The following is a 24,066-nucleotide window of genomic DNA, read 5'->3' on the forward strand; positions in this document are numbered from 1 at the left end:
TGGCTCCCTTGCATTTGAATGACAGGATAAAGGATGCACCAATTCACCATGGGCATTCTGCAAACCTCGACAGACTCCTTGTTCCAGGCCAGAGAACTAGAGAGCGAATACGGACGATCCCACTTTCTCTCCAGAATGGGTTGCTGCTTCTCACAACACTGGACCGTCAGTAGCAATGCAACCTATACACACTACCAAACTGGAGCTTCAGACAGGCTTGGAGGTATAACTGTTTTATAACTGTATAACTGTTTTCATTGTACAACGATGGAACTCAACTCTCGCCAGAGGGGTTTGTCGGTCAGCGACAAAGTCTCCAGTTTTGTTTCGTTTATTGCCCTGCGCTTCTGGCAATTCCAAAAGTATCTATTTCAATCTACCCTAACCAGGACCCTCGCTGCTTTCCTACCTCCCTTGACTCGCTCTTTGATTCCGATCGGGACGCATGGCAAACACGGATCTATTTGTTAATCTTGCCCCCCCCCCCCGAATCCAATAGAAAACCCGCAGCTCGACACCGTCGCTTCCACTGAGCAGAAGGCCTGCGGGTTTTGTTTAGTTTTCTGAAGGAGATGGGGTTTGCCCAAACCCCCCAGTTTGCCTCCGGGATAGCTCACCTCTTGATAGTAAGGCTTCGGAAGAGTGGGTACCACGCGGAGAACTGACAGTGACTAACATGCTCCTTCTTCATCCTCCAGCTGCCGCGTCAATAGCCGCCTTTCCGTCTCCCGCCAGCCCTCTCCCGGAACCCTGCGCAGCACTTCCGGAAGTGCCGGCCGAGCCGTTTGGCTGAAAGGACTCTTCCGGTTCGTAAAGGTCCACGGGCGCTGGACGCTAGAGCCATGGTAGACTGTATGCCTAGCGTGCCCACACAGACGCGCAAGACACGCAAGAAGATCTGAGTCCGCAGAGAAGAGGCACGAAAGTGTAGAATTTTAGGACGCTTACATCTCCGCTTTCGTCTGTATGCACCTCGACCCGGAAGGTAATCATCCGAAGCTGGCGGAGCGGCTACGGGTGCCTGGAGGAGGACGTGTGCACATCCTCCTTGCACCACGAGAGGCGCCGGTGTCTCTAGCGGTGGCGCCTGATTCTACGGAGCCTGCAGCTTCTGTCTGATCCTTTTTCCTTTCCTCCTCCATCCCTTCCACATCCCACAGCTTAGAGTAGGTAAGTGGGCGCGAGCCATCCTCGGTGCTAAGTGTCCTTGGAGAGGGGAAGGGAAAGAAGGGCGCTAGCACAACAGACGGTGCCCGGGGTGCAGCCCGCCGCGCGCGCGCGTGTCTCCTCGTCTGCGCCTGAGCGCGAGACGAGAACCCGGGATCCAGGCGGACCAGCCTGGGCTACGAGAGGGACCCGGGAACAGCACAGGAAATGTTGGAACACATCAGTTGAGGCATCTACAAGAAGGAAGGTCCCTTCTCATTCCCGAGAGGAGATACCGGGAAGAAATCCCGCATGCACGATTCTGGGGAGGAGGGTGGTATTTTACGATCCTGAAGATGAAAGAAGCGATGTTCGTCTGAGAAATCAAGAAAAAGGGGAAAGTTGTGTCTTTTAAGCTTAAAGTTTATTTAGTCCAATTCCGAAAAAGTTACCAGTGTGGGAAAAGCACAGATTTTTATCAGTGTCTCTGCAATGATGAAATCATAAAGGTTGGAAGAGTTTGTATACGACAACTTGTGATATCATTTTTCTCCCTACTCCTTTTTCCACCTATCATCCTACAAAGTTCAGTTTCTTTAAAAAAAGAAAAAATCACCAGCTGCAAGAGACAGGCCTTTAAAACCCTTTGGTGCTTCCTATAATGTACAAGCCTTGGGCATGTTCCAAGCACGTATTTGTCCAAAAGCACCACATTTCTGATTCTCACCCTCACACACACACACACAAAATAATAAATTGCATTTTCCACAGCGCATCTAAGCAGTTTAAATTGGAGAGAGAGGAAAAACCCCAGCCACTGTCGACTTCTTTAGAAATGTATTTGTTAGAATTGATGAATAGAATCCTCTGTATTTTGAATTAGAATACACACAGGAGAGGTATACATTGTTTAAAATGTTACAGGTAAAGTGGTTGGAAGCATTGCTTAAAGACTACATTCCAAAATCAAAGTAAATGGTTTATAATGTTGCAGTGTATACTGATGGGTTGTGGATAGCAGAGCTTCTTACTTAAGAATCTGTGATATCCAGAATTAATCAGTTCTGGTTTTTGTTGTTTCTTTTGTAGTTGATTTGATACATAGTCTCTCTCTACATACTCCTGGTTGGCCTGGAACTCTTTTGGTTCTCAATCTATGGGTGGCAACCCTCTCAGTGGTCCTATGTCAGGTGCTCTATAGACCAGATATTCACATTACAATTCATGACACCAAATTACAGTTGCAAAATTCCAACGAAATAATTTTATAGTTGGGGGGGGGTCACCACAACATGAGGAACTGTATTAAAGGATGGACACAAGAAGGTTGAGAATCACTGCTCTGTGTAGACCAAGCTGGCTGCAAACTCATAAAGATCCACTTGCCTCAGTCTCTCCAGTGCTAGGATCAAAGGGGTAAACGACCAGGTCTGGCTGGTCCTCTGTGATGTGAGAAAAAGCCGCAGTAATCCATATCTTCCCTTTGCCTTTTCTGGAGAATGATGCTGCTTCTAAGAGACAGAGAGCATATGTGAGAGGCTACAAAAACTTGTCTTAATTGACCTAGAAACAGAGTTGCAGGGGGAGGGGGAATGTGAGCAGAGGGTGGGGGTAAAGTACTTTTTGCTGTAGATAGGAATGTTATCCATCTGGGTGGAGCAGTGCAGCCCAGCAAAGCTTTGGGCATAGAGACTGAAGCAGGTATTGGTAGAGAATCTGCTAAGTTTGTAAACTTTAGGAAGAGGACAGGGAAGGAGATGGAACGGTCTTGTATATTCTGTGTTTTCAGTATCTGTTTTTAATAGGTTCTGCTGTAGTAGGCTATACTACAGACTCAGCCAACTTTCAGTAAATTGACACCACAAAAAAAGGATCTTCAAGTGTTTGGAACAATTGAGCTCATTTCTTAGCTATTTTTTAACGAGCATGTTTGTCTTCATGTAGCCTTGCTGGGTTTTTGTATTTTTCAGTTTTCTTCAGTGAAAGTTTTTAAATACAATGGTGGAAAAAATCATATTATCAAATATTTAAAAACTTTAATTTACTATTAGTGTGTGCCAGTGCAGGTGGGTATGTACCACAAGTATATAGAGATCAAAGGACAACTTTTCAATTTGAGGGACTGAGTTCTTCCCGCGTAAGACCCTGGGGTCTCACTGGAGGACTCAAGCTTGCTCTCGGGCACAGTGACCTGCTGAGCCCCTTGGGACTTTTTTTTTAATGTCAGTACTTAAATGGTTATGGCCAGGGTGACCTACTGAGTAATTCCAAAATGGAAAACAAAAACAACAACAAAAACACATTTTCTTTCTTGAACTCATAACATGACTTTTAGATTAATATTTAAAAGTAATTGAGTAATTCCAAAATGGAAAACAAAAACAACAACAAAAACACATTTTCTTTCTTGAACTCATAACATGACTTTTAGATTAGTATTTCCAATGTTACAAGCTCAGTATGTCCAAATACAAACCCTGACTCATATCTTTCTTCTAATGTTCCAGTCTCCTTTAGAAACTTATTGGCATCACCTTGTGTTCACCCTAAAAGCTGTTTTAGAACAAATACTAAACTCTGGCTGTTGTTTGTTACTGCTAACACCCTGCTGCACACTCATTATCTCTCGCCTAAAACTATTACAAGAAGTTCCTTACAGACTCATTACTTTTGTGGCTGTAATCAATTAACCTTCCCAAGGGTCATTACAGTCAGTTCCCTCTTGCTCACCTAGAATTAAGTGGTATAATAATAAACTGCAGTAAATGATTTATTTATAAGTCACAGAGTAGTATAATCTCAATAAATGTCAGTTCCCTCCTTTAGCACTTACTACTGGCCCCTGTCAAGAGAAAGAACACATCGCAGACTTGAGTGGCTTTCTGCTCTTACCAATGTGAGTACAAGGATTCTTTAGTCTGACAATAGTTTTCAATGAAGGAAAGGGCACTGAAATCCATTTGATGTGGGCGGGTCCCAAAAGTTACCATGTATAATATAAAAGAGTGCATGTTTTCTGTTGTTTTTTTTTTTAAGTAAACTTTTAAAGCTCTAATATTATATTATATAAATGTTATAATATAAATATTATATTTATAGCCAAAATTATTTAATATTTTTATACTAATATTTTATTCTTTGTCCTTTATTAAATAAGATGACTTTTCTTTCTTTTGTTTTGAAGTTAATTCTTTGACAGTCTTATACATGTGCATACTGGTCATGCTGGTTACTCTTTCTTCTAACCCTCCCTTATCTCCTTCCCAGCCTCCCTATCAGTTCCTTTCCCAGATTCATGACTTTCAGCTATGTGACCATTTGGTTTAGTCAGAGGCATCTGTGTGACCATTGGACTGGGATTATCAATTGGACCTTGGTGGTGGCATGGGGGTCACTTAACTGATGACAGTAATTCCTACTTTCTGTGTGTGTGTGTGTGTGTGTGTGTGTGTGTGTGTGTGTGTGTGTGTGTCTGTCAGAGCCTCCTGAGTCCCTCCTCCTTACTTGCCTGGCTCTTGAGCAATCACTGAATAATCAGTAGTTTGGAGAGTTCTTGACCGCAGTGACTGTTCCTAAGATGGCATTTTGCAGCCCCTCTTCTGTCTGCCAGCCCTTCCCATCTTTTCTCACAGCCTTCCACAGTGTTCGCACAGCTTTGACAGGAATGATAGAGATGCCCTGTTTGAGGCACTCTGCCACAACTCTCAACACTGCATGCAGTCAACAAAACTCTAGCTTCATCTCAGCTCACTGGAAAGAGAGTTCATTAACTCTTGGTTAATCCGAGAGTGGTAATTTTTTATGGATATAAATATGTGCATTTAGACCCATGTTCTCCTTCACTATGCGCCGGTTTCTCTACCAATATGGATTCCCTCCTGTGGAGAGTAGGTCCCAAATCCAATAAAAGGATGGTTGGTTGCCCCCATGACAATTGTACCACTGTTGGTGTCAGATCCAGGGCTCACAGCCGGGTAAGGCTGGTGGTGACTTGTCTTCTCCTGGCAGCCTGCAGAGCACATTCTGGCCTTATAAAAGTCAGCAAAGAGATAGCCAGCTCAGGTCCAGCTTCGTTTCTCTATGCGATGCAGCTAAGTGTGGTAACTTCAGCAATAAGGTCTTACCTAGTGGGCAACCAAGAGCAGTGGCAAGAACCTGTATTTTTCTGTGGGCCTCCTAAGGCCTCCCTGACTAACAAACAACTCATAAAAGGTTGTCCTGCTCCTGACATGCAGATTTTGCTTGATAACTCCTTTCAAGGAGGGGTTTTGGCTTTGTTGGTGGTGGTTTGGTTTGGTTTGGTTTGGTTTGGTTGGTTGTTTCTGTTTTGCCTTGCAGGGTATCCAACTTTTTTCTTTTAAAGAAAAAACTATAGTTGGAAGATTATAAGTTTCTATGTGGCTTTGGAGGGCTGGGGGGAGGCGCTGACCTTCCCCTCTTAGAAAATATTAGTCCATGCATATGAGATTGCAAACACACATACACAGAACGTGAGTGGCAGTCATTACAAACTCAGATGGCAGTCCTGCCTTATACCTTATTTGTGGTAGGGTCTATCTCTTGTTTGCATATTAGAGGGTAGCTGTCCTACAAGATTCTTGGGGATGCTCCTGTCTTGGCCTCACAATATTAGTCTTAGGAGTGCAGCCATTCTAGAGATGAGCCACCGTAGCCTGCCTTTACGTGGGTCCCAAGGATCTGAACTCAGGTCATCAGGCTTGCTTGGCAAGCACTTTTACACAATTAGTGATGGGGTTTTTATGGCCCAGGCTGGCCACAAGCTCACATTAGCTGAGGATGATTTTGAACTTCAGTCTTCTTCACTCTACTTCCTAAGTGCTGGCTTGGCAGACATGCATGGCCACACCCAGTTTATATAGTGCTGGGACTTGGACACATAGTTTTGTAGGTGCTGGAGAGGCACTCTACCAACTGAGCCATATACCTAGCCCTTCAGATGGTGTCTGTCTGTCTTCTTCTCTCCCTTCCTTCTTGCCTTCCCTCCTTCCTTTCTTTTTGTTTTTCAAGGCAGCCCTATCTGTCTAGACCTCTCTATATAGAACAGAATGGCCTCAAACTCACAGGAGATCTCACTGTCTCTCCCTTCAGAGTGCTGGGTGAAAAGCGCGTGCCACCACGTTTTTCTTTTGTAAGACAAGATCTTACTGTCTAGACCTGGCTGGCACTGAGCTCCCGAATCCTCCTGTTTCTGCCTCCTGAGTGCTGGAATTAAAGGCATGTATTATCAGGTGTGGTATCGAAGACCTTTAATCCCAGCACTTGGGAGGTAGAAGCAGGCAGGTGTATTATTAGTGCAACGCCAGGTAGGGCTACAAAGAGAGACACTATCTAAAAAAAGGGAACAAAGACATGTTACCATACCCAGTGATACCTTACTTTTAAAAAACAAGTCATACTAAATTATTTCTTCAAATTCTTTATTTTTTGTTATTGTTGTTGTTGTAACTTTTTTAGGATTAGGAGATAGTTTAGTTGGAAAGCGCTTGCCATTCAAGACAGCTGAGTTTGATCCCCAGCACCCATGTAAAAAGCCAAGGATGCTGGTCCAACTTGTAACTGAGTGCTGGGGGCAGAGGCAAGAGGCTCTCTCCCATGTGAAAAGCCAGGGATGCTGGTCCAACTTGTAACTCAGTGCTGGGGGCAGAGGCAAGAGGCTCTCTCCCATGTGAAAAGCCAGGGATGCTGGTCCAACTTGTAACTCAGTGCTGTGGGCAGAGGCAAGAGGCTCTCACCCATGTAAAAAAAAAGCCAAGGATGCTGGTCCACGTTGTAACTCAGTGCTGGGGGCAGAGGCAGGAGGCTCTCTGGCATATAATGGACAATCAGCCTAAGCTAATTGTTAAGCCCCAGGTCGCAGTGTCAGACCTTGTCTCCGAGAACAGCTTCTGAGAAACAAACACTCAAGGTTGACTTCTGGCATCCCCACACATTGTACACATGCATGAATGTGTGCCATAGCCACACACGGGCTTGTATACATTCCACACAAAGACTTGCATGGCCCTACTCAGTTTCTTTCAAAGAGTCTTGGTCTCTCTGTCCATTATAGAACTGTCCCTACTGCCTTTCTGTCAGTCAGGGCTTTGCTGGTGGTTTAAACTTCTATGTCTTTTTTTCCTTTTTCTTTCTTTGAACTGTAGTCGCACCATATCCCTGCTGGTCTCAAAGTGTCAGCCTCCCAAATCGCTAGGACTGTAGGCATGCGCCATTCTTACTTGGCAAAGTCCTACTTCTGAAACACCAAGCACATGTTATCTCTGTTAAGCTTTGTCTCACTTTCCATTTGTAACAAGTTACAGGAATTCAAGGAATGGTAGTGACGAGCCAGACTTTATTGAGTTTCTAGTTTCACTTTTGCATCTGAACGTCCACTTACCTCCTTTATGACTATTGTTAATTTCTGAGGTTTGTAATTACAATATTGCTCCTTTCCCTGTCCTTCCTCCAAGCCCTGCGGTACACCCTTCCTTACTCGCTTTCAAACCCGCGTCTTCTTTTTTCATTAGTTGTTATTGCATGTTATATTCCTAAGTATAGCCTGCTTCGTCTATAGCCTATGTCGTACTGACTTGTGTGGATGTTTTCAGGGTTAACCATCTGGTGTTGGGCAACCAGTTGTGTGTCTTCCCTGGGGAAGACTGTTTCTCTCGCTCTTCGCTTTCTTTCGTTGACTGTTGTTCTTTGTGCTGAGTTGAGGCCTGTGACATTGTGCCTCCCACTGACCTTCTACCCAGCTGGTGTTACTCAGTGTAAAATACACAGGTTTACTTAGTACTAGCCACTTAGTTTGCTCCCTTACATAGAGCCGTGTACTCGCTGCCTTAAGCCAAAACCGCCTGAAGTAGTAACAGGACAGTGTGCTGTGCCAGTCAGGGCTATGTACTCAGTATGCAGGGACCCAGCCAAACGTGGGTTCCAAATGTTCTTGGGAATGTGTTTGCAGATGTCAACGACATCAGTTGGGTGTACGGTTTTTCTTTTAAGCAGAGTTGAGGGAAAGGCTGAGCTTTAGAGAGCATGGTAGCCACGTGTCCCTCAGTGCTTACACTGTTTGCTGTCACTGCTCGTTTCTGAGACTGTCTCCATGGAGTGCTCCCCTGCTTTCTGGGCCTCCGTGGTATTAAAACACCTTTTGCAGTTTCTTCCGTGCTGTTTCTTAAAGGGGTGTGGTCGCCCTACTTTAAACATCTTGGTATTCATTGGGTGTGGTAGCTCACACCTGTATTCCCAACACTCAGGATGAGACAAGCCCCAAGTTCTACCAATTTAAAAAAATAAAGAAAAGAAAACTAGAGCATTTTTAGGGAGTAGCCACTTACTGCAAGCATTTCATTCCATTGTAGACAGTTGAATGTGTGCGTTCAGTAGAGCTGCATGGTTGCCTAAAAGTTATTTTTCTTTAGAATTAGAATTCAAAATTCCCTTGCATCAGCAAATTTCCTTCTGCTGTGTGTTATTGGTCAGAAGGAACGGGTCTCTAGACGATAAAAGGATCTCTAGCCAGATTTAGTGGCACAGGCCTCTCTAATCCCAGCCCTTGAGAAGTGGAAGCCCAAGGATCTCGCCTGAACTCCATGAGCTCTTGACTCAAAAAGAACAATTCTACACTCGTTTATGTGAGTATAGAGTGGGCAGGGTGGGGCTCACTGGGTTTCCCACTTTGGCCAGTTGTCTGGGTTCTACACTGGTACCTGTGGTAGTGGTGGGAACCTTTCTTTCAGCTAGTGACACTTTAAAGCTTGCCTAAGTAAAAGGCCATCTGAGCCACTTGTGAGAGGAGTAAGTAGCTGGCCTGCTGGCCTGTCCGTGTCAGCGTGCTAAGTGACTGAAGCATAGTCTGTGTTGCTTGTCCTTTTTACTTCCAAAGTCTATGCTCAGATGCACATAGGACTTCCCTCTCAGCTGGACATCTTCCTCACTCTGTTTATCCTTCATAATCCTCCTTACAACTGAGGCTCACTTGACAAACTTCTAGTGTTGGTCCTTGCCTTGCCTCCCTACCTCCCCACTAGAGGAGAGGTCACAGAAGGCAGAGCCTTTCTCTCATCTGCCCGTAGTGTGTTGGGGCCCACCACACAGTGAGGGCTAGCCTGAGCATCAGATACCACACTTTTTTAAGGCACAAAGGAGTATAAATGCATGTCGTTTTGTTTTTGGTTGTGTTTTAGGGAAGGGAAATACTACATTTATCTTTGTAGACCGTTGGCAAGAAAAATGATGCCTACATAGTTGGTGCTGTGGGTTCTGTAAACTCAGTTTCAACCAGTTACAGGTGGGGAGTATTAGGGATGAGGTGGGAAATGTATCTCTATTGAACTTAAGTACTTTTATTTTTTCATTATTCCCTAAGCAATACTGTATAATGTCTATATAGCATATCCATTATATTAAGTATCGTGTGTTCCTGGAGATTATTTGAAATTTACAAGAGGATATAAATAGGTTAGGTTAAGTGCAAATGTTATACCATTTAACTTAAATGACCGCATGAATTTTGGTATTTAAGGGGAAGGGTGTCCTGGAATCAAACCCATGCCCTAAGCCCTGGAGTGAAGAGGTGAAATAGTTTTGAGGACTTAGGAAAGCTGGGAGGACAGTCGTCTTTCTCAGAAGATAGCAAGAGACGGAGAGTGGGGATGGGAGAGAAGGCCTTAGAGGGGCTCAGGAAGTCCTAAGCGATTCTGCTGGGCTCGGGGAAGCACTAGGGACTGAACTCAGGGCTTTAGGTCAGCCAGGCAAGTGTTCGAGTTAGAGACACACCCCAGCCCAGTCCAACAGCTAAATGGCAGTTCTAGAGAACAGAGGAAATCTGAGAACATTTTATCAATAAAAATCCCTTTAAAACACAGGCATGCACGTGTACACTGAAGTGTCAGACTGAAGGGGCTTGCTTGAGTGTCAGTACAGTACAGCCAGCCTAGGGTATGGCTAACTGTAAACTATCAAGCAGTGAAAAGAGGTCACCTGGAGAATGAAACGGGAGTTGGGATCCCTTTAGGCTTCTCAGCGGCAAGACAGGTAAGAAATGACTTTGAATGACTAAGCAGTCACAGGAACGGTGTAAAACCAAGATTTTAGAAAGGCAAGGTCCAGAAATGGAGTTAGAAACCAAGAGAGAGTGAGTGTTCCATGGGAGACAAAAGTCGTCTCTTAATAGACTGTCACTGGCTAGCTATGGCTGAGAGTTTGATACTTGCTCACATTTAAGGGTAAATGGGACACAACAGTGTGCATGCTTACTAATGTGCATATATAATTTCTCTGACTTTGAAAGTGAGTAGATGTTACTGGGACTGGACCCTGGTTAATGCAGGCTGAATGTAAGCAGAATGGCTTTGAATTCTTGCATGGGTGCCTCTGAGAGCCTCTGCATGCCTTCTAGGGCAGTTCTCCCAGAGAGGCCCGGGACGCTTCGTTAGAAGATAATCTTTTCTAACTAGTAAGTCCTTTGACTACCTATGGTTGGGGAAGCCTCAACAAACCTCACTCACTTCCTTACAGCTTGAACTTTCCACCTGAGGACTGGAGGCCAACAGGTCGACATGGAGACCCAAGAATCCACAGGCTCTTCTCCTCCTGCCAAGCATCGCGTTATTTCAGAGGAGGTGGGTGGAGCTTGTTTTCCTGCCCTTCCCTTCCCCACAGAATAGCCAGGTTAGAGAGAAGGTACAGGCAGTTTCTCAGTCCATGGGATTTTCATTCTTGGAGATACTTTGCACATGTTTTTCTCTCCCCATTTTAGACTAAGCCATGCTGTGCTCTTGTTTTGTTTTGTTTTGTTTTTTGCTCTTGTCTTAATACAGTGGTTTATCCTGCCTAATTACATGAGTGTAAGTAGATTTTGGGTCTTGATAGAGAAATTCTTTCTAAAAATTGCCCTGAATAGAAAAAAAAAATGTGGTTTTGCAGTTTCATGTTTAGTAATTACATCTTAGCTGTCTGTCATCCTGGCATAAACGTTTAAAATAATAAAAACTTAAATTGTGGGCTGGTGAGATGGCTCAGCAGGTAAGAGCACCCGACTGTTCTTCCAAAGGTCCTGAGTTCAAATCCCAGCAACCACATGGTGGCTCACAACCATCCTAACAAGATCTGGCGCCCTCTTCTGGAGTGCCTGAAGACAGCTACAGTGTGTTTACATATAATAAATAAATAAATCTTAAAAAAAAAAAAACTTAAATTGTTCGTTGTAGTTCAAATTCCATTGAGTTCTAGAACTGATGTCTGTCTCTTACTCTGTTACTGAGTGAAGCTTTTAGGGTCTTTTTCTCTCAAGAACCAATTGTTGTAATGAATAAATTTTATATATTTCATTTGGGGACTCTGGTTCTTGTTTCCTGAAAATCTTTTGGATTTAGAATTTCTCCATGTCGTCTGTGACCATGTTGTCTGTGAGCAGGTCAGGTAGTGATTAGGTTGGTGTGGGGCCGAGGGGCACTGGTAGGGAGGCTTCACATTCACATCCGACTCCGCAGCAGTATGGCCAGCCTCGCACCCTGCGCACTGCCTGCCAGCCTCTCTCCACAGCCTGGGAGTTTCTTAGGTTTGTCAGATGACCGTGTCTGCTGTCACTCAGCCTTGCCTGTACCACTCCCATCCCCAGACTTTAACTCTTTTTCCCCTCTTGCTTCTACCTGAAAAACCCAAAAACAAAAACCAAAAACCCGAGACCTACCCATAGGAAAACAACTTGGAATATTTATTCCAACCTAGAAACTTGCTCACAAGTTCTTGTGAGGAAAGCAAATTAGGAGGAGGAAACAGAGAAAATTTGAAAGAATACACTATTTGATTTTTAAAAAGACCAACTTGATTTGACAGTTTCCAAGCTTATAACTGTCTTCTTTTGTTTTAGATGATCTCAGAAGGAAAATGGGTCAAATTTGAAAAAACAACTTATATGGATCCCACTGGTAAAACCAGGTAAATGGTGTTCTGTGTTCTTCCATTTCTGTCTTTGGTTTTTCTAGGTCTCTGTTGAGTGCGAGAGCACCGGTGTTTCTTCAGGAAGCTCTCTTTTAAACGACTCGGTGCAGCTCTTACTAAAATGTTTGGGTCATTGATATTTTATGAATAAAACAATTATAGTTGTTACTATAACTAGTCTGCAATCCTAGCTCCATTCTCCATGTATAGTGGCTTAACAAGCTGTAGAATATTGTTCCTTGTATTGCTTCCTTCTAGAAAAATCAAATTTTTTAATGTCTAAGTTAGAAGAACTAAAAAGAAAGCAAAACCTTTGCTGGCTTCGAAGTAAAACAGATGTTTATACCTTACAACTTTGTAATGTAAGTTGGAAAAAAGTTCCCTAAGCTATAATAATATATATCAAGGTAAAGTAACTTTTTACCTAACAGTTCCAATTTTAGGAATTTGCTAAGAAAATCACCTAGTAGGGCTGGAGAGATGGCTCAGCAGTTAAGAGACTGCTCTTCTGAAGGTCCTGAGTTCAGATCCCAGCAACCATCCGTAATGAATCTGATGCCCTCTTCTGGTGTGTCTAAAGATAGCTACAGTGTGCTTACATAAAATAAATAAATAAATCTTAAAAAAAAAAAAAAAAGAAAAGAAAAGAAAAGAAAAGAAAATCACCTCGTGTTTAGAATTCGGTTTATGCATTAAAATGCTCAACAAAAATTGAGGCAGAAAGCAAGCTAAGCACCCTGACCTGGAGAACATGAGTCAGGGACCCAGCTCCATGAGTCAGGGACCCAGCTCCATGGGGGTGCAGGAACCCTATCTGTGCAGGTGGGAGGGAGGGGGAGCACACCTGCCTGTCTGTTTTCCATTGTTAAAAACAAAAGAAACCCATCGCTGACTAGTGTATTCAACAGAACCTGTGGGCACAGCTCAGTGGTATAGCACCTGTCTAGTATGTACAAACCTATGTACAAACCCCGGGTATGATCCCAACACCCCAAAAATAATGGAAATCACTAGGAGAAAAATAATGTATTAAATTGGTTTACTATTTACTACACAATGAAATATGAGAAGAAATAAAATCGAATAAAGCTGAATTTAATATCTAGATTATATCACACCATTAGAAAATAAAACTCATTTGCTACACAATCATGGGAGAATCATGCATGTTTATTGTGTGAGCAAATGCATTTATCATCAAGGTGACAATACATGGATTTGTTGATTGTTTCTGCTGAACTAGCACAAGCCTTAGTAAAGCCCATTACTGGAGAGAGATGAGAGACATTACAGAAAGCAGGGAGTACAGTGTGTGCAGTGTGGTTATACTGTGATAGATAGATAGATAGATAGATAGATAGATAGATAGATAGATAGATAGATAGATAGGAACTAGAGCTCAGCATAGTGAAATGGTTTGGCTCTGTTGTTCCTGAAAACAGAGTTTATAGCACAAAATCCACCCTTTAAGACTAAGAAGTCTTATGCAGTGGTTCTCAACCCGAGTCACCACTCCTTTGGGGGTCAGCCGGTCACAGGGGTTGCCTAAGACCATCATAAACCACTGATATTTACATTATGATTCATAACAGTAGCAAAAATATAGTTATGAAGCAGCAGTGAAAACAATTTTATAGTTGGGGTCACTACAACATGAACTGTGTTAAAGGGTCACAGCATTAAAAAGGTTAAGAACCACTGTTCTAAAAAAATATCTGTCAGTTCACACCCAATTGTCTTTACCTGACCAGCCTTTGGGTATTTATTGATCAGAAAAATATCTAAATTATTAGGACTACTATTGCTGCAATGAAATAACGGCTCAACAAGTTGGAGAAGAAAGGGTTTGTTTGGTTATGCTTCCATATCGCGGTTCACCATCAAAGAAAGTCAGGGCAGGAACTTGGAGGCAGGAGCTGAAGCAGAGGCCGTGGAGGCTGCTGCTTACTGGTTTTTCCCCAAGGCTTGCTCAGCCTGCTTTCTTATAGAACCAAGGACCACCTGTCTAGGGGTGGCCACACCCACAATGGGCTGGACCTTCTCCCATCAATCACTAATTAAGAAAATGCCTACTGGCTTGCCTACACTGAATCTCAATGAGACATTTTCTCAGTTGCGGTTCCCTCTATGGTGATGCTAGCTTGTGTCAAGTTGGCATAAAAGTGCCCAACACAGTCATTGGGGGACATCCCCCCACCCCCAGAATTCCTATTTCTAGGTTTCATTCCAGATAGTGTAGTCTTTAATTTGGGAATGAACTTTTAAGCCTAAGTACCATGTTTGTGCTCCTGGGCAGAGCATATTTGTGTCCCCTCTCCCATATATAACCCTTCCTTCTGGTCATTAATCAAGATCACGCACAGCATTAATAGCTCTTAGTATAATGTCAAGCTCTGAAGCATGGCTATAGACCTTGTTCTATTAACTTGTAAAAATCCATTATCTGTTACCCCAAAGAAAAGCATATGTATATAGAATAAAATAACCAAAGGATGATTTGCTTCATTGATGGAAAAAGCATACAGAATGAATTCTAGAAGTGATCAGTACTAGTGTTAAGTCCTTCCCCTTGCCTTTAAGATGGGACGAGTTACCCTTGGCTACCTCCTACCTCGTGCGCCAGTGGCTAGAGGTAAAAAGCCACCAGGTGTCTAACTAGAAAGCAAACAGTGGAGTAATTGAAACGGAAACCCAGTTCTAAAGCTGGGAGGTTTCCCCAGGTTGTTACTCCTCAGTACACAAGGAAGGAAACTGTCACAGCTTTTGGGTTAGCTGGTGGAGAAATAGAGACTAAGATTTTTCTCCACATAAGTGTACCTGTGTTGATCCTAGGAGAGTGGTTGAGCTGTCTGGGGCATTGTTGCATATCTTAAATGTATGTGTATTCTCCTTTCATAATGTATGGCTCATTACTGCTTCTTTACCTCACCCTAACCTTGTAATGATGCTCCTCTCTTTGTTTTCCTTATTCCTAGCGTGTTTGGGATGGGACCTTCAGTGCTTTTCCCAGCACTGTCTTCAGTCTTTAGGACTAACTTTAAGAGGCAGCAGAGAGAGCTATGGCAAAAGGTGTTTTGTCTCTTGTGATCTGTATTACTTATTGGAAACTGCTTGTTGGTTGGCTTCTTGCTACTAACAGGAGTGTTGGGCTGCTGTGACTTGTCACAGCAACTCAGTAAAACAGTCTGGTGGGTTTTGTTTTGTATTTTCATTTTCACACATTTGCCATGTAAAACTTGGGCCTAGTTCTGAAAGGTATAGTCAGACAGGACTTTTGTTGACTCTTGTTTTAAGCCAGATTAAATATCTGGAACTTTTTGTAGAAATGTGGTATTATCAAAACTCAAGAACAACAAGAAAGAAGTATAAGCAAGAGGGTCCCTTGGAGTAGGATGCCTGATAACTTACTGTACTTAGCCTGGCGCCATCTGGGTCATCTTCCTACCTTTAGGACACACTCTGACAATGGATGCCTGGCCACCTCCATCATTATTGTAGCGATGTTTTTCCCCAAGAGATGAGAACTGAAGGGGGAATTTCTTGTTATTCCCTCTCCCTTTCCAACAGAATGTTTTTTTCCTGTAACTTAACTTTCCATATAATTCTGCGTGATGTTCCTGTAAGTGCAGGCAGAATAGCAGAGATATTAACAAAACCTGAGAACAAACAGCCGAGAAGAAATCGCTGACACAAAGTAAGCCATGAAAGGGAGCAAGAATGTGCCGCCCAGCACCTCCCACCTCATCTAGGGACCTGTCTTTCCTCATACATAAGGCTGCACGCATGCAAAGAAAATCTGAAGTCCTCAGATAGTGGGAGGTTCTGCGCTTTCTTGAACTGTGTAGTTTAGTCACGTATTTTAACCCTGTATAATTTCAGTGGTTCACAATGTGCATGGCACCCTTTGTTCTTGGAAATGCATCTGGAGTGTCCCTAGGGGCAGACAGCAGCACTGTGGGAAGGCCTAGAAAGCTCTAACAGCTTATGCTTCTCACTGTAGCTTGATGATTTAGACCTGGGTGTCTAGGGATTTAGACCTGAGGATGCTGGGACCCCAGGCAGTGCTAAGATGCTTTCTGCTTAGATAGTAGCCGGGGCTGAGGTGGAGTGTGGCGAAGTTCTCTTCCTGTTCACGCCTACTACAAGAAAGGACAGTTGGCTATTGAAGTACAGATCTTCTCTGTGTTCGCTGACCACTGTCATTAGCATACTTGCATGCCTTGCATCTATGACATGCTGATAGTCTACAGAAGCCCTAAGAACATTTTTCCCTTTGGAACTAATGGTTTTTTTTTTCTTTGTTCTCTGCCTGCGTAGAACTTGGGAAACAGTGAAACTTACAACCAGGAAGGGGAAATCTGCTGATGGTATGACTATCATAACTCTCTCTATGAAGGAAGTTAGTATATGAGATTATAAGACAACGTTTAACATAAGCACAGAGCTCAAAGCAGAATTGCCCTCAATTGGGATCTTTTATGTGTGACCCTCCTTTTTTTACAATGTTCTGTTCCAAAGCTCTCTGTGTAAGTAAATTCTGGCTCCCGTCTTCTAAGATAGGAACAGATTTTGAAGGAAAGATGTGTTAAGCTTTATAGCCAAACACATGCCAGTATAATCTGAAGGCATGCTCTGTGCCTGGTGTGTTAAGACCACTGGAGTCCTCTGTACTCTGAAGGTGAGTGAAATGCCCTCCCCACCGGCAGCTTCAGTTGGAGGGAAAAGCATTGGGAAAGTGGTTCAGTTGGCTTCCCCATCCTCCCAGGCAGAAAGGCTTGGCTACAAGTGCACCAGAAACATCCCGGTAGCCATACACTGTCTGGGGAAGCTGAGCTGCTGAGCTGCCTTTGTTTGTCCATCTTGATTTGACCTTACAGGAAACAAGTAGCTTCACTGTAGCGTTCTTACCTGCCAGAGTGTTTGCGAGACAATCTCTCCTTTGTGGTGTCTGTCTCCAGGGCCAGTGGCTTTCTGGTTTTATTTTAAGGCCCAATTATTTGGAGGGGAAGAGCTTATATGCTAAAGCAGCAAAAGCCAATCCGTTGACACAGACACTGACTCCTAGCTGGCTTCTCTGTAAAGGCGATCCAGCAGTGTGCAGACCACTTTTTCCAACACGTATCGCTTCCCTGGCTGCCGCATGGGGGGAGGGGGGAGCTTCCCATCCTTAGCCCCGTGTAACATGCTTAGTAGTTTCAACTTCCGTTTTGTTTTTAAGAACTTATGTCTGGTCTGGTGGTGCAGACCCAAATTCCTATATATTTGGTAGGCTGGGGCAGAAAAATCATGAGTTTGGGTTATTCTGGGCTAAAAGACGGCATAGTAAGATTCTATGTAAAATAAAAAGAAGAAAGGAAAGCAATATTGTGACAATTAAAATGAACTTTTTATAATAAATCATACAGAATGTTGCTTTTTATATTTTAAAATGAGACTAGTTTCAAGTTTGGCTGCCAACACAGTAGCTTAAGTTAATTTGCTTAAGAGCAAATTCAGAGTGATTTGGATACACTGCCTTCCAATGTGGAATTTGTAACTGGCTTTCTGTGAACAGGATTCCCTAGCTGTGTTTCTTTCTGACAGCCGTGTCGGTCATACCTGTGCTGCAAAGAACCCTGCACCATGAGTGTGTCGTTCTGGTGAAGCAGTTCCGGCCCCCGATGGGCAGCTACTGCCTGGAGTTTCCAGCAGGTAAGGCATTCCACTGGGTCCTGAGCCTGAGTGAGCAACGCATTGCTTATGTGTTAACATCTGATCATCTGCCCAGCGAGCTGTAAATGAATAATACACATTCGGATCCCTAGAATCCTGTGTCAAAGCCAGGCAGGTGTGGAGGCTTTCCTGGAATGCCAGCCCTGGAAGGCAGACAAAGGGGATCTCTGGAACAAGCTGGCTAGTGAGACTAGCCACATCTGTGAACTGTGGGTTTGACTGAAAGATCTTGGGAAGAAGAGTAACTGGGGAAAATTCAACATTAGTGTTCCACGCGCATGCACACAAATATATAAGAAGAAAAAACCTGTTTCTCTGATAAGGCTCCTTCAAGCCCCTTGCCACACCCCTTTTCCATATAGCCTACTTACAGAGCCTCAGCAGAGCTCTCCTGAGTCTCCCAGTACTTGTGCTATTCATTCATCAGCATATCTCGCCATCTGCCACTAGCAGTCCTTCACTCACAGGAATTTCACAGTAGTAAGTACTTCAGACTCTGAATTGCAGAAGCTGTAATTAGAAGATACCTTCATCTATCATAAATGCATGGGACAAGAAAACTCTTGATTTTATGTAGAGGTATTTTTTAGTTTTACTATAATTAAAGAAGCCATCCAGAGTTTGATACATAGCATTATAGCAGTTTATTGTACTGTACCCATATGAAGAGATTATTAAACCCCTTGTATCTGTTACAAATGTTGTGCTTATGAAGCCAGGATCATGAAGCTGGGTAAGATTCAGGTACAGTTTTTACCCAGAAGGCACAAAGCTCTGTGCCACATTCCCCAGGCTACAGTGGCAACATTAGTTAACTCTTTCTCACTTGCCAATTTAGTAAGAAGTCAGTAACACTGAAAGGGATTTAATGACCTACATCTTACTTGTTCTTTACATGGCTGTGTTCAGGAAACTAAGCCTGAGTTGTTACTTTCTTCATGTTTGGCCTATTTGCTCCTCATAGTGACCATAACACTGACCTAGTCTGCAGCTCTTGGGTCACTCTTTCCTGGCTCTTCATTGTTGGGCCTCAGTATTTTTCTATGATGAAGGAAAGCAAGAAAGGTACACCATCACCATACAAAAGAGGAAACCAAGAATCGGCTTCTTGTACTATCGTCACACAGCTGGCTCCAAGACCTAGCCCTTTTGGCCACCACTGAATCACCTTTCCTCACAAGGCTGTCCCTGTACAGAACGCGGTTGGGATGTTCATGAGAAACATTTAGGTGCAAGCACAAGGCATGAGGAAAGCCTACCGTAACCTGCTTGGTGTACAAGGGTCACTTTGACTCGTGCAAGCCAGCTCCTTAGCAACCGTCAGAAAGATGTTCAAGGGACACTTGCTTCCCATCTGTCCTCCAGGGTTCATCGAAGACGGAGAAAGCCCAGAGGCCGCTGCTCTTCGGGAGCTGGAGGAAGAAACTGGCTACAAAGGTGAAGTTGCCGAATGCTCTCCAGGTTGGTATTCTTTCAGGTGTCAGCTTCTTGAACATTACTAAAGCAGGGGTTCTTTATAGTTGGGGTGAAGGCAGAAAGGAACCAGGGATTGAGAGTTGGAGGTCAGGGTGGGCTATACAGTAAGACAGTGTTTCAGTGCCCCTTCCTCCAAATTAAAACAGGAATTATTCTCCATGTGGGAGTGGACTGCCCCTCTGCATGGGAGCAAGTTGGAGGACCTGAAATTGGAAAATTATTGGAAGTTTCCTTGAGATCACACACAGTCAACCTTCCTCATCTTGGCAATACCATACTCACTAGAGTGTCCTCAGAACCATCTAAGCCCTCAGACTTACCAGACGTGACTCTGGAACTCCAGGAAGCTTGAGAGAGCTTTTTGAATCCCCATGTTCTACAGTCCAGTAGTGAACCCTGAGTAGATACTCTGTTGAATGAGCCCTGAGCTCCACCCCTTCTAGGACAGTTAGTGAAACAACAGCAAGGGACTGGAGCCCTTGTCTCACTTCCTAAGACAGTTGTCACTTTTCACAGCTGTGTGCATGGATCCAGGCTTGTCAAACTGCACCACACATGTTGTGACAGTGACCATCAATGGAGATGATGCAGGAAATGTAAGGCCAAAACCCAAACCAGGTAAGGACGTGGTAGATACATCTAAACTGGTTAAGTTGCACTAAATATCATTTTAACTTGCTAGTACAGCATAGTTTGCATTGAGAGAAGCATGGTCTCTCTCCATTGCTGCTTGGGGAGGACTCACCTGCTTTTCAGTGTTGGGTAGGTATTTTGGCATTCTCTGCATTATTTCATTGACCTTTTATGTGTTTTTTTTAAATGTTAAACTACAAAAAATTATAAAATGTATAGCTTTTTCATTTGGTTTTTTTCTCTGTAGCTCTGGAACTCACTCTGTAAACCAAGCTGACCTTGAACTTAGAGATCTGCCTGCCTATGTTGGTATTAAAGGCTCTAGACACCACTGCTCAGCTGTTTGTTTTGTTTTATAAAATGTTAAATGCCCCCCCCTTTTAAACAAACTTGATCCCCACTTAATAATTTGAGCTACAGACCCAATAAGAATGTGAGAAACTCCAAAAACATTGGGTTTTGTGTTCATGTGTAAAAACAGCAGATGTTACAGGGTGCAGCCTTTATTGAGCCAGATTATATATTTAGAGAATTTGTAAGGTTATCCTTTGCACTAAAATATTTACTAGCAAAGTAGGGTCTAAAAACATTAACCTGTTGTCAATTCCCTGTCCTTTCTTCGCCTTTGAAGGTAGATGGATGGATTTTCAATATATGAGCACACACATACATATTTAGGAAATCTTGGAATGACAAAATTGTGAGCTTAAAACTCTGTTAACCCTGCTGAGTCACGTTTGTGTGGCGATTTCTTACCCTTTTAAATCACACCTGCATATGCTTCATTATCTCTTTGTAGCCAGTTTTAAAGGCTTAATTGTTAAACTGAAAATATTCATAAGGCATGGAAGACATAGGGGCTTCCCAAAAAGTTAAATACAGAATTACCTAGGATAAAGGATGGAGTCTTTGCAAAAGAAATCTACTAAAAACAACTGAAAGCAAGAGACTGAGATTCTAATGCACTTAATAATAACCTCACTCACTGTGGCCAGAAGTAGAAGCCAGCCAGGATTCTCCTAGCAGATGGATAATGAAATGTACAGTTTGATACATAAAAGACCCTCAGTGGCATGTGCTAAGGAAAGCAGCTATATTCTAAAGGGCAAACGTGTGAGTCTACTGATACGAAGCATCTAGAACAGACATTTACCGGACAAAGAGGAGCCTGCAGGGATGAAGAGTTGCTGTTGAGCGAGTCCCACTTGTTTCATTATTTGAAATGCAAACATTCATAAGATACAGAAGACATTTAGGAGTCCCTCAATTTAAATTTTAGGGTGACAAAATTATCAGGTTAAATCTCTCTTAATCCTGCTCAATTTTTATTTAAAAATCATTGAAGTGATATTTTGTACTGTGTGGTTTTCCACAGGTATAAATGTAGTAAATATACATTATAGAATATACTTAAATTTTGCTGTGAAATGTTTGACTTGGAGAATAAGTTGAAATTAACTTTACTGTGATAGATTTAGAAATCATAGATTTCTGTTAGACTCCTAAGTCTTTATATGACTTGCACTAAAGTCTTCCAAAGACATGCCATAGCAGGGTGTCCTAAAATATTAATGTTCTTCCCTCCTTCTTTTCAGGGGATGGAGGTATGTTATTCAGCTCCCAGTGGCTGGGCCGGTGATGGCTGCAGATGTGGGGCTGCTGGGGTTTGCTGCTGTTGTTAGCTCTGTTTTCACTGCATTCTGTTTGTTTAGAATTTATGGAAGTGATTTCTTTACCAAAGAATGATCTGCTGACAAGACTTGATGGTAAGCACTCTTATAGTTATTACCCAGCCTTCTCTTGGTTTCCTGTCCCCATCTCTATCCACTAGGGCAGTAAGTATAATTCCTTTAGCTTCACCTCATTAATCTCAGACACCTAGAAACTGTTGAAAGCTTCTGTTAAACAATGCTAGTTTTCCTTTTCTAGTGATGTACAGTTCAAAAGTTTTAAGAAAAACATTCTGTGTCAAGGAAAGGCTTTAGTAGAGCCTTTTTAAAAAATTTTTCCCCTACATAATAATGATAATGATCATTTTCCTGCTGTCCATTCAAACTATTGAATGCTTAAGAGCTTTGACTCATACGAGAGCATAGCTCTACTGCGCTGGTGTGTTGGATGTTCCCTGTGGAAAGTCAAATCTTACAGAGTTAAGGAATCTTGAAGCAGTTCCTCATATACTTGTCGGTGAGCAGCTGATGTAATGAACCTTGGTAAATCAGTGGTCATTTGGTTAGATCAGCTTGTCATCCCACAGAGATGTTGCAGAAATCCCGTTAAATATTGATAGACCTTCCCATCTGTGGAGAGGTAACAGAGGCCCTGCTCCATGCTCCGCTGTGCCCTAGCTTTGTGGATCCCTATTCATCCATTTGTGAAGAAGCAGAGCCTTTACATGATCGCAACTTTTGATCAGTTCTGTTTCAGGAAACTGAAAACTTATTTTTTTCTGTTTGTAAGTAGTTACTTTGGATATAAAATAACTTGAGGTATTTGTTATCTGAAACACTGAGAGCAGTTCATGGCTCCCCACCCCACCAGTGGCTATGGCTTCACTTAAGCAGAGAGCTCTATTTTGAAATATCTAGTAGTTTGAAAAGTTAACTACACCTTTCAAAAAACTATGATTTCACGTTCCTAGACAGCTTTGATTTCTCCACCTATTCAAAAACTAGACCTGAGGTAAATTAATCTCAGTACTTAAAGCCAAATTAAATGTCACTTATTCAGAAAAGCTGTGGCAACCAATGTTAGGCAGTATAGCCAATGAATGATCTGATGGCCCTGACAGGGTTTGAGCTCTGCCACCATTATCCTTTATCAGCTACTAGCCTCTCATTTTCCTAAATCAAGAGTAAATCCCTCTCTCTGAGGATGCATGAGAAAAATTAAACAGATAATATAGACAAAGTATCTTGTCTTGTCTCCAGGTGCTTTAAAAATATGTTTTATTTATAGAATATTCTTTTTAAAAATTCTTTCTCTATATTCACCTGACTTCCCTTCTGGTCTTTGAAGGGGATACTCAGAAAGAAAAAAACCACTTTACCTAACTTCAGTATACTCAAAATATACTAACCAATACTTCAATGTTAGTTTGTAACAGAGTAGCAACCAACACTCCTGCCATTTATAGGTGGCTAGGACATGAACCCAGACTTAGAGAATCATTCGGTTTTGAACTTGTTCCCAAACAGTTGGCTAGAAAAGCAGGGGACACTGGGCCAGCGTGGCTGAAAACTGAGCCTGATGAGTCATCTGCTATGTTGCTACTTTTAATCCTTTAATTTTAAAGATAGTGTGTCCCCAGCATCTAGTACTGGCAACTGACATACAGTGTGACAATGATTGACTAGGCTCTCCTCTCACTGTCTCTGCAGTCTCTAAACTGTCATCTTTGCTTCTTTAGCTCTGGGAGCAGAACAACATCTTACGGTGGATGCCAAGGTCTACGCCTATGGTCTGGCACTGAAACACGCGAACTCGAAGCCATTCGAAGTGCCCTTCCTCAAATTTTAAGGCCAAGGAAGACACTGGCCATGTTTTGTAAATGAAACCATGAGGCCTTCACTATTCAATGTATTCAATTAAGTTTAATGTAGGTTATAAATCAGCTTTTTCATAAAAGCAGCACAGACTGCATATGGTATGGAATTATAATTACAGAGAACATGTAACCATTTAAATTTGTTAAATACTCATGGAAATGAGTGTATAGTTAGGTATGTTTAAATTTATTAAACCTCACCTAGTCTAGAAGGTGAGGGAACTTCTCAGGAATAGACTCGAGCTCCAAATTAGGTCAGCTATTTCTACCCTCAATTCCTAAAATTATGTTCTGAAGTCTGCAAATAGCTATTTATTAGGCTCACTTTTAAAAATTAGAAGGTTGGGTTTTTGTTGTTTTGAGACAGGGTATCACTGTGTAGCCCTGGCTAGCCTGGAACTTATTTTGCAGACCAGGCTGGCTTTGAACTCCGAGCAATTCGTCTGTCTCGGTCTCTCCAAAGTTCTGGGAATAAAGATGTGTAGCACCACACGTGGCAAGCAAAATAAGACTTGGGGTTTTTTGTTGTTGTTGTTGTGTTTTTCAAGAAAGGGTTTCTCTGTGTAACAGCCCTGGGGCTGTCTTGGAACTTAGACTCTGTAGAC

General features: G+C 42.7%; 2 protein-coding genes across 7 annotated transcripts in view; one reads left to right on the forward strand and one right to left on the reverse strand.

Annotated features, from left to right (window-relative positions):
- The window catches only part of Cdc123 (cell division cycle 123), a 51,293-nt gene extending 50,336 nt beyond the window's left edge, over window positions 1-957 (reverse strand). For both annotated transcript variants that reach the window (XM_029547357.1, XM_021215333.2), the window contains exon 1: window positions 618-957. In XM_029547357.1, coding sequence (XP_029403217.1) covers window positions 618-691 — 74 coding nt within the window. In that variant the 5' untranslated portion in view covers window positions 692-957. The remainder of the gene's footprint in view (window positions 1-617) is intronic.
- On the forward strand, window positions 816-23,967 carry Nudt5 (nudix hydrolase 5). Of its 5 annotated transcripts, none has more exons than XM_029547359.1 (11): window positions 1,051-1,170; window positions 3,960-4,042; window positions 10,669-10,772; window positions 12,023-12,090; window positions 16,411-16,460; window positions 17,677-17,784; window positions 19,171-19,266; window positions 19,798-19,899; window positions 21,510-21,518; window positions 21,627-21,680; window positions 23,324-23,967. In XM_029547359.1, the coding sequence occupies exons 3-11, from the start codon at window positions 10,710-10,712 to the stop codon at window positions 23,431-23,433; spliced, it is 660 nt and encodes a 219-aa protein (XP_029403219.1). In that variant the 5' UTR covers window positions 1,051-1,170; window positions 3,960-4,042; window positions 10,669-10,709; the 3' UTR covers window positions 23,434-23,967. The 5 variants fall into 5 exon arrangements, with proteins under 5 accessions (XP_021071403.1, XP_029403219.1, XP_029403218.1 ...); XM_029547358.1 differs by having other exon boundaries at window positions 3,973-4,042; XM_021215744.1 differs by lacking the exon at window positions 3,960-4,042 and having other exon boundaries at window positions 816-1,170.
- Window positions 23,968-24,066: the final 99 nt, after the last annotated feature.

The sequence above is a fragment of the Mus pahari genome, chromosome 16 (genome assembly GCF_900095145.1).
Source record: "Mus pahari chromosome 16, PAHARI_EIJ_v1.1, whole genome shotgun sequence".
Taxonomy (NCBI): domain Eukaryota; kingdom Metazoa; phylum Chordata; class Mammalia; order Rodentia; family Muridae; genus Mus; species Mus pahari.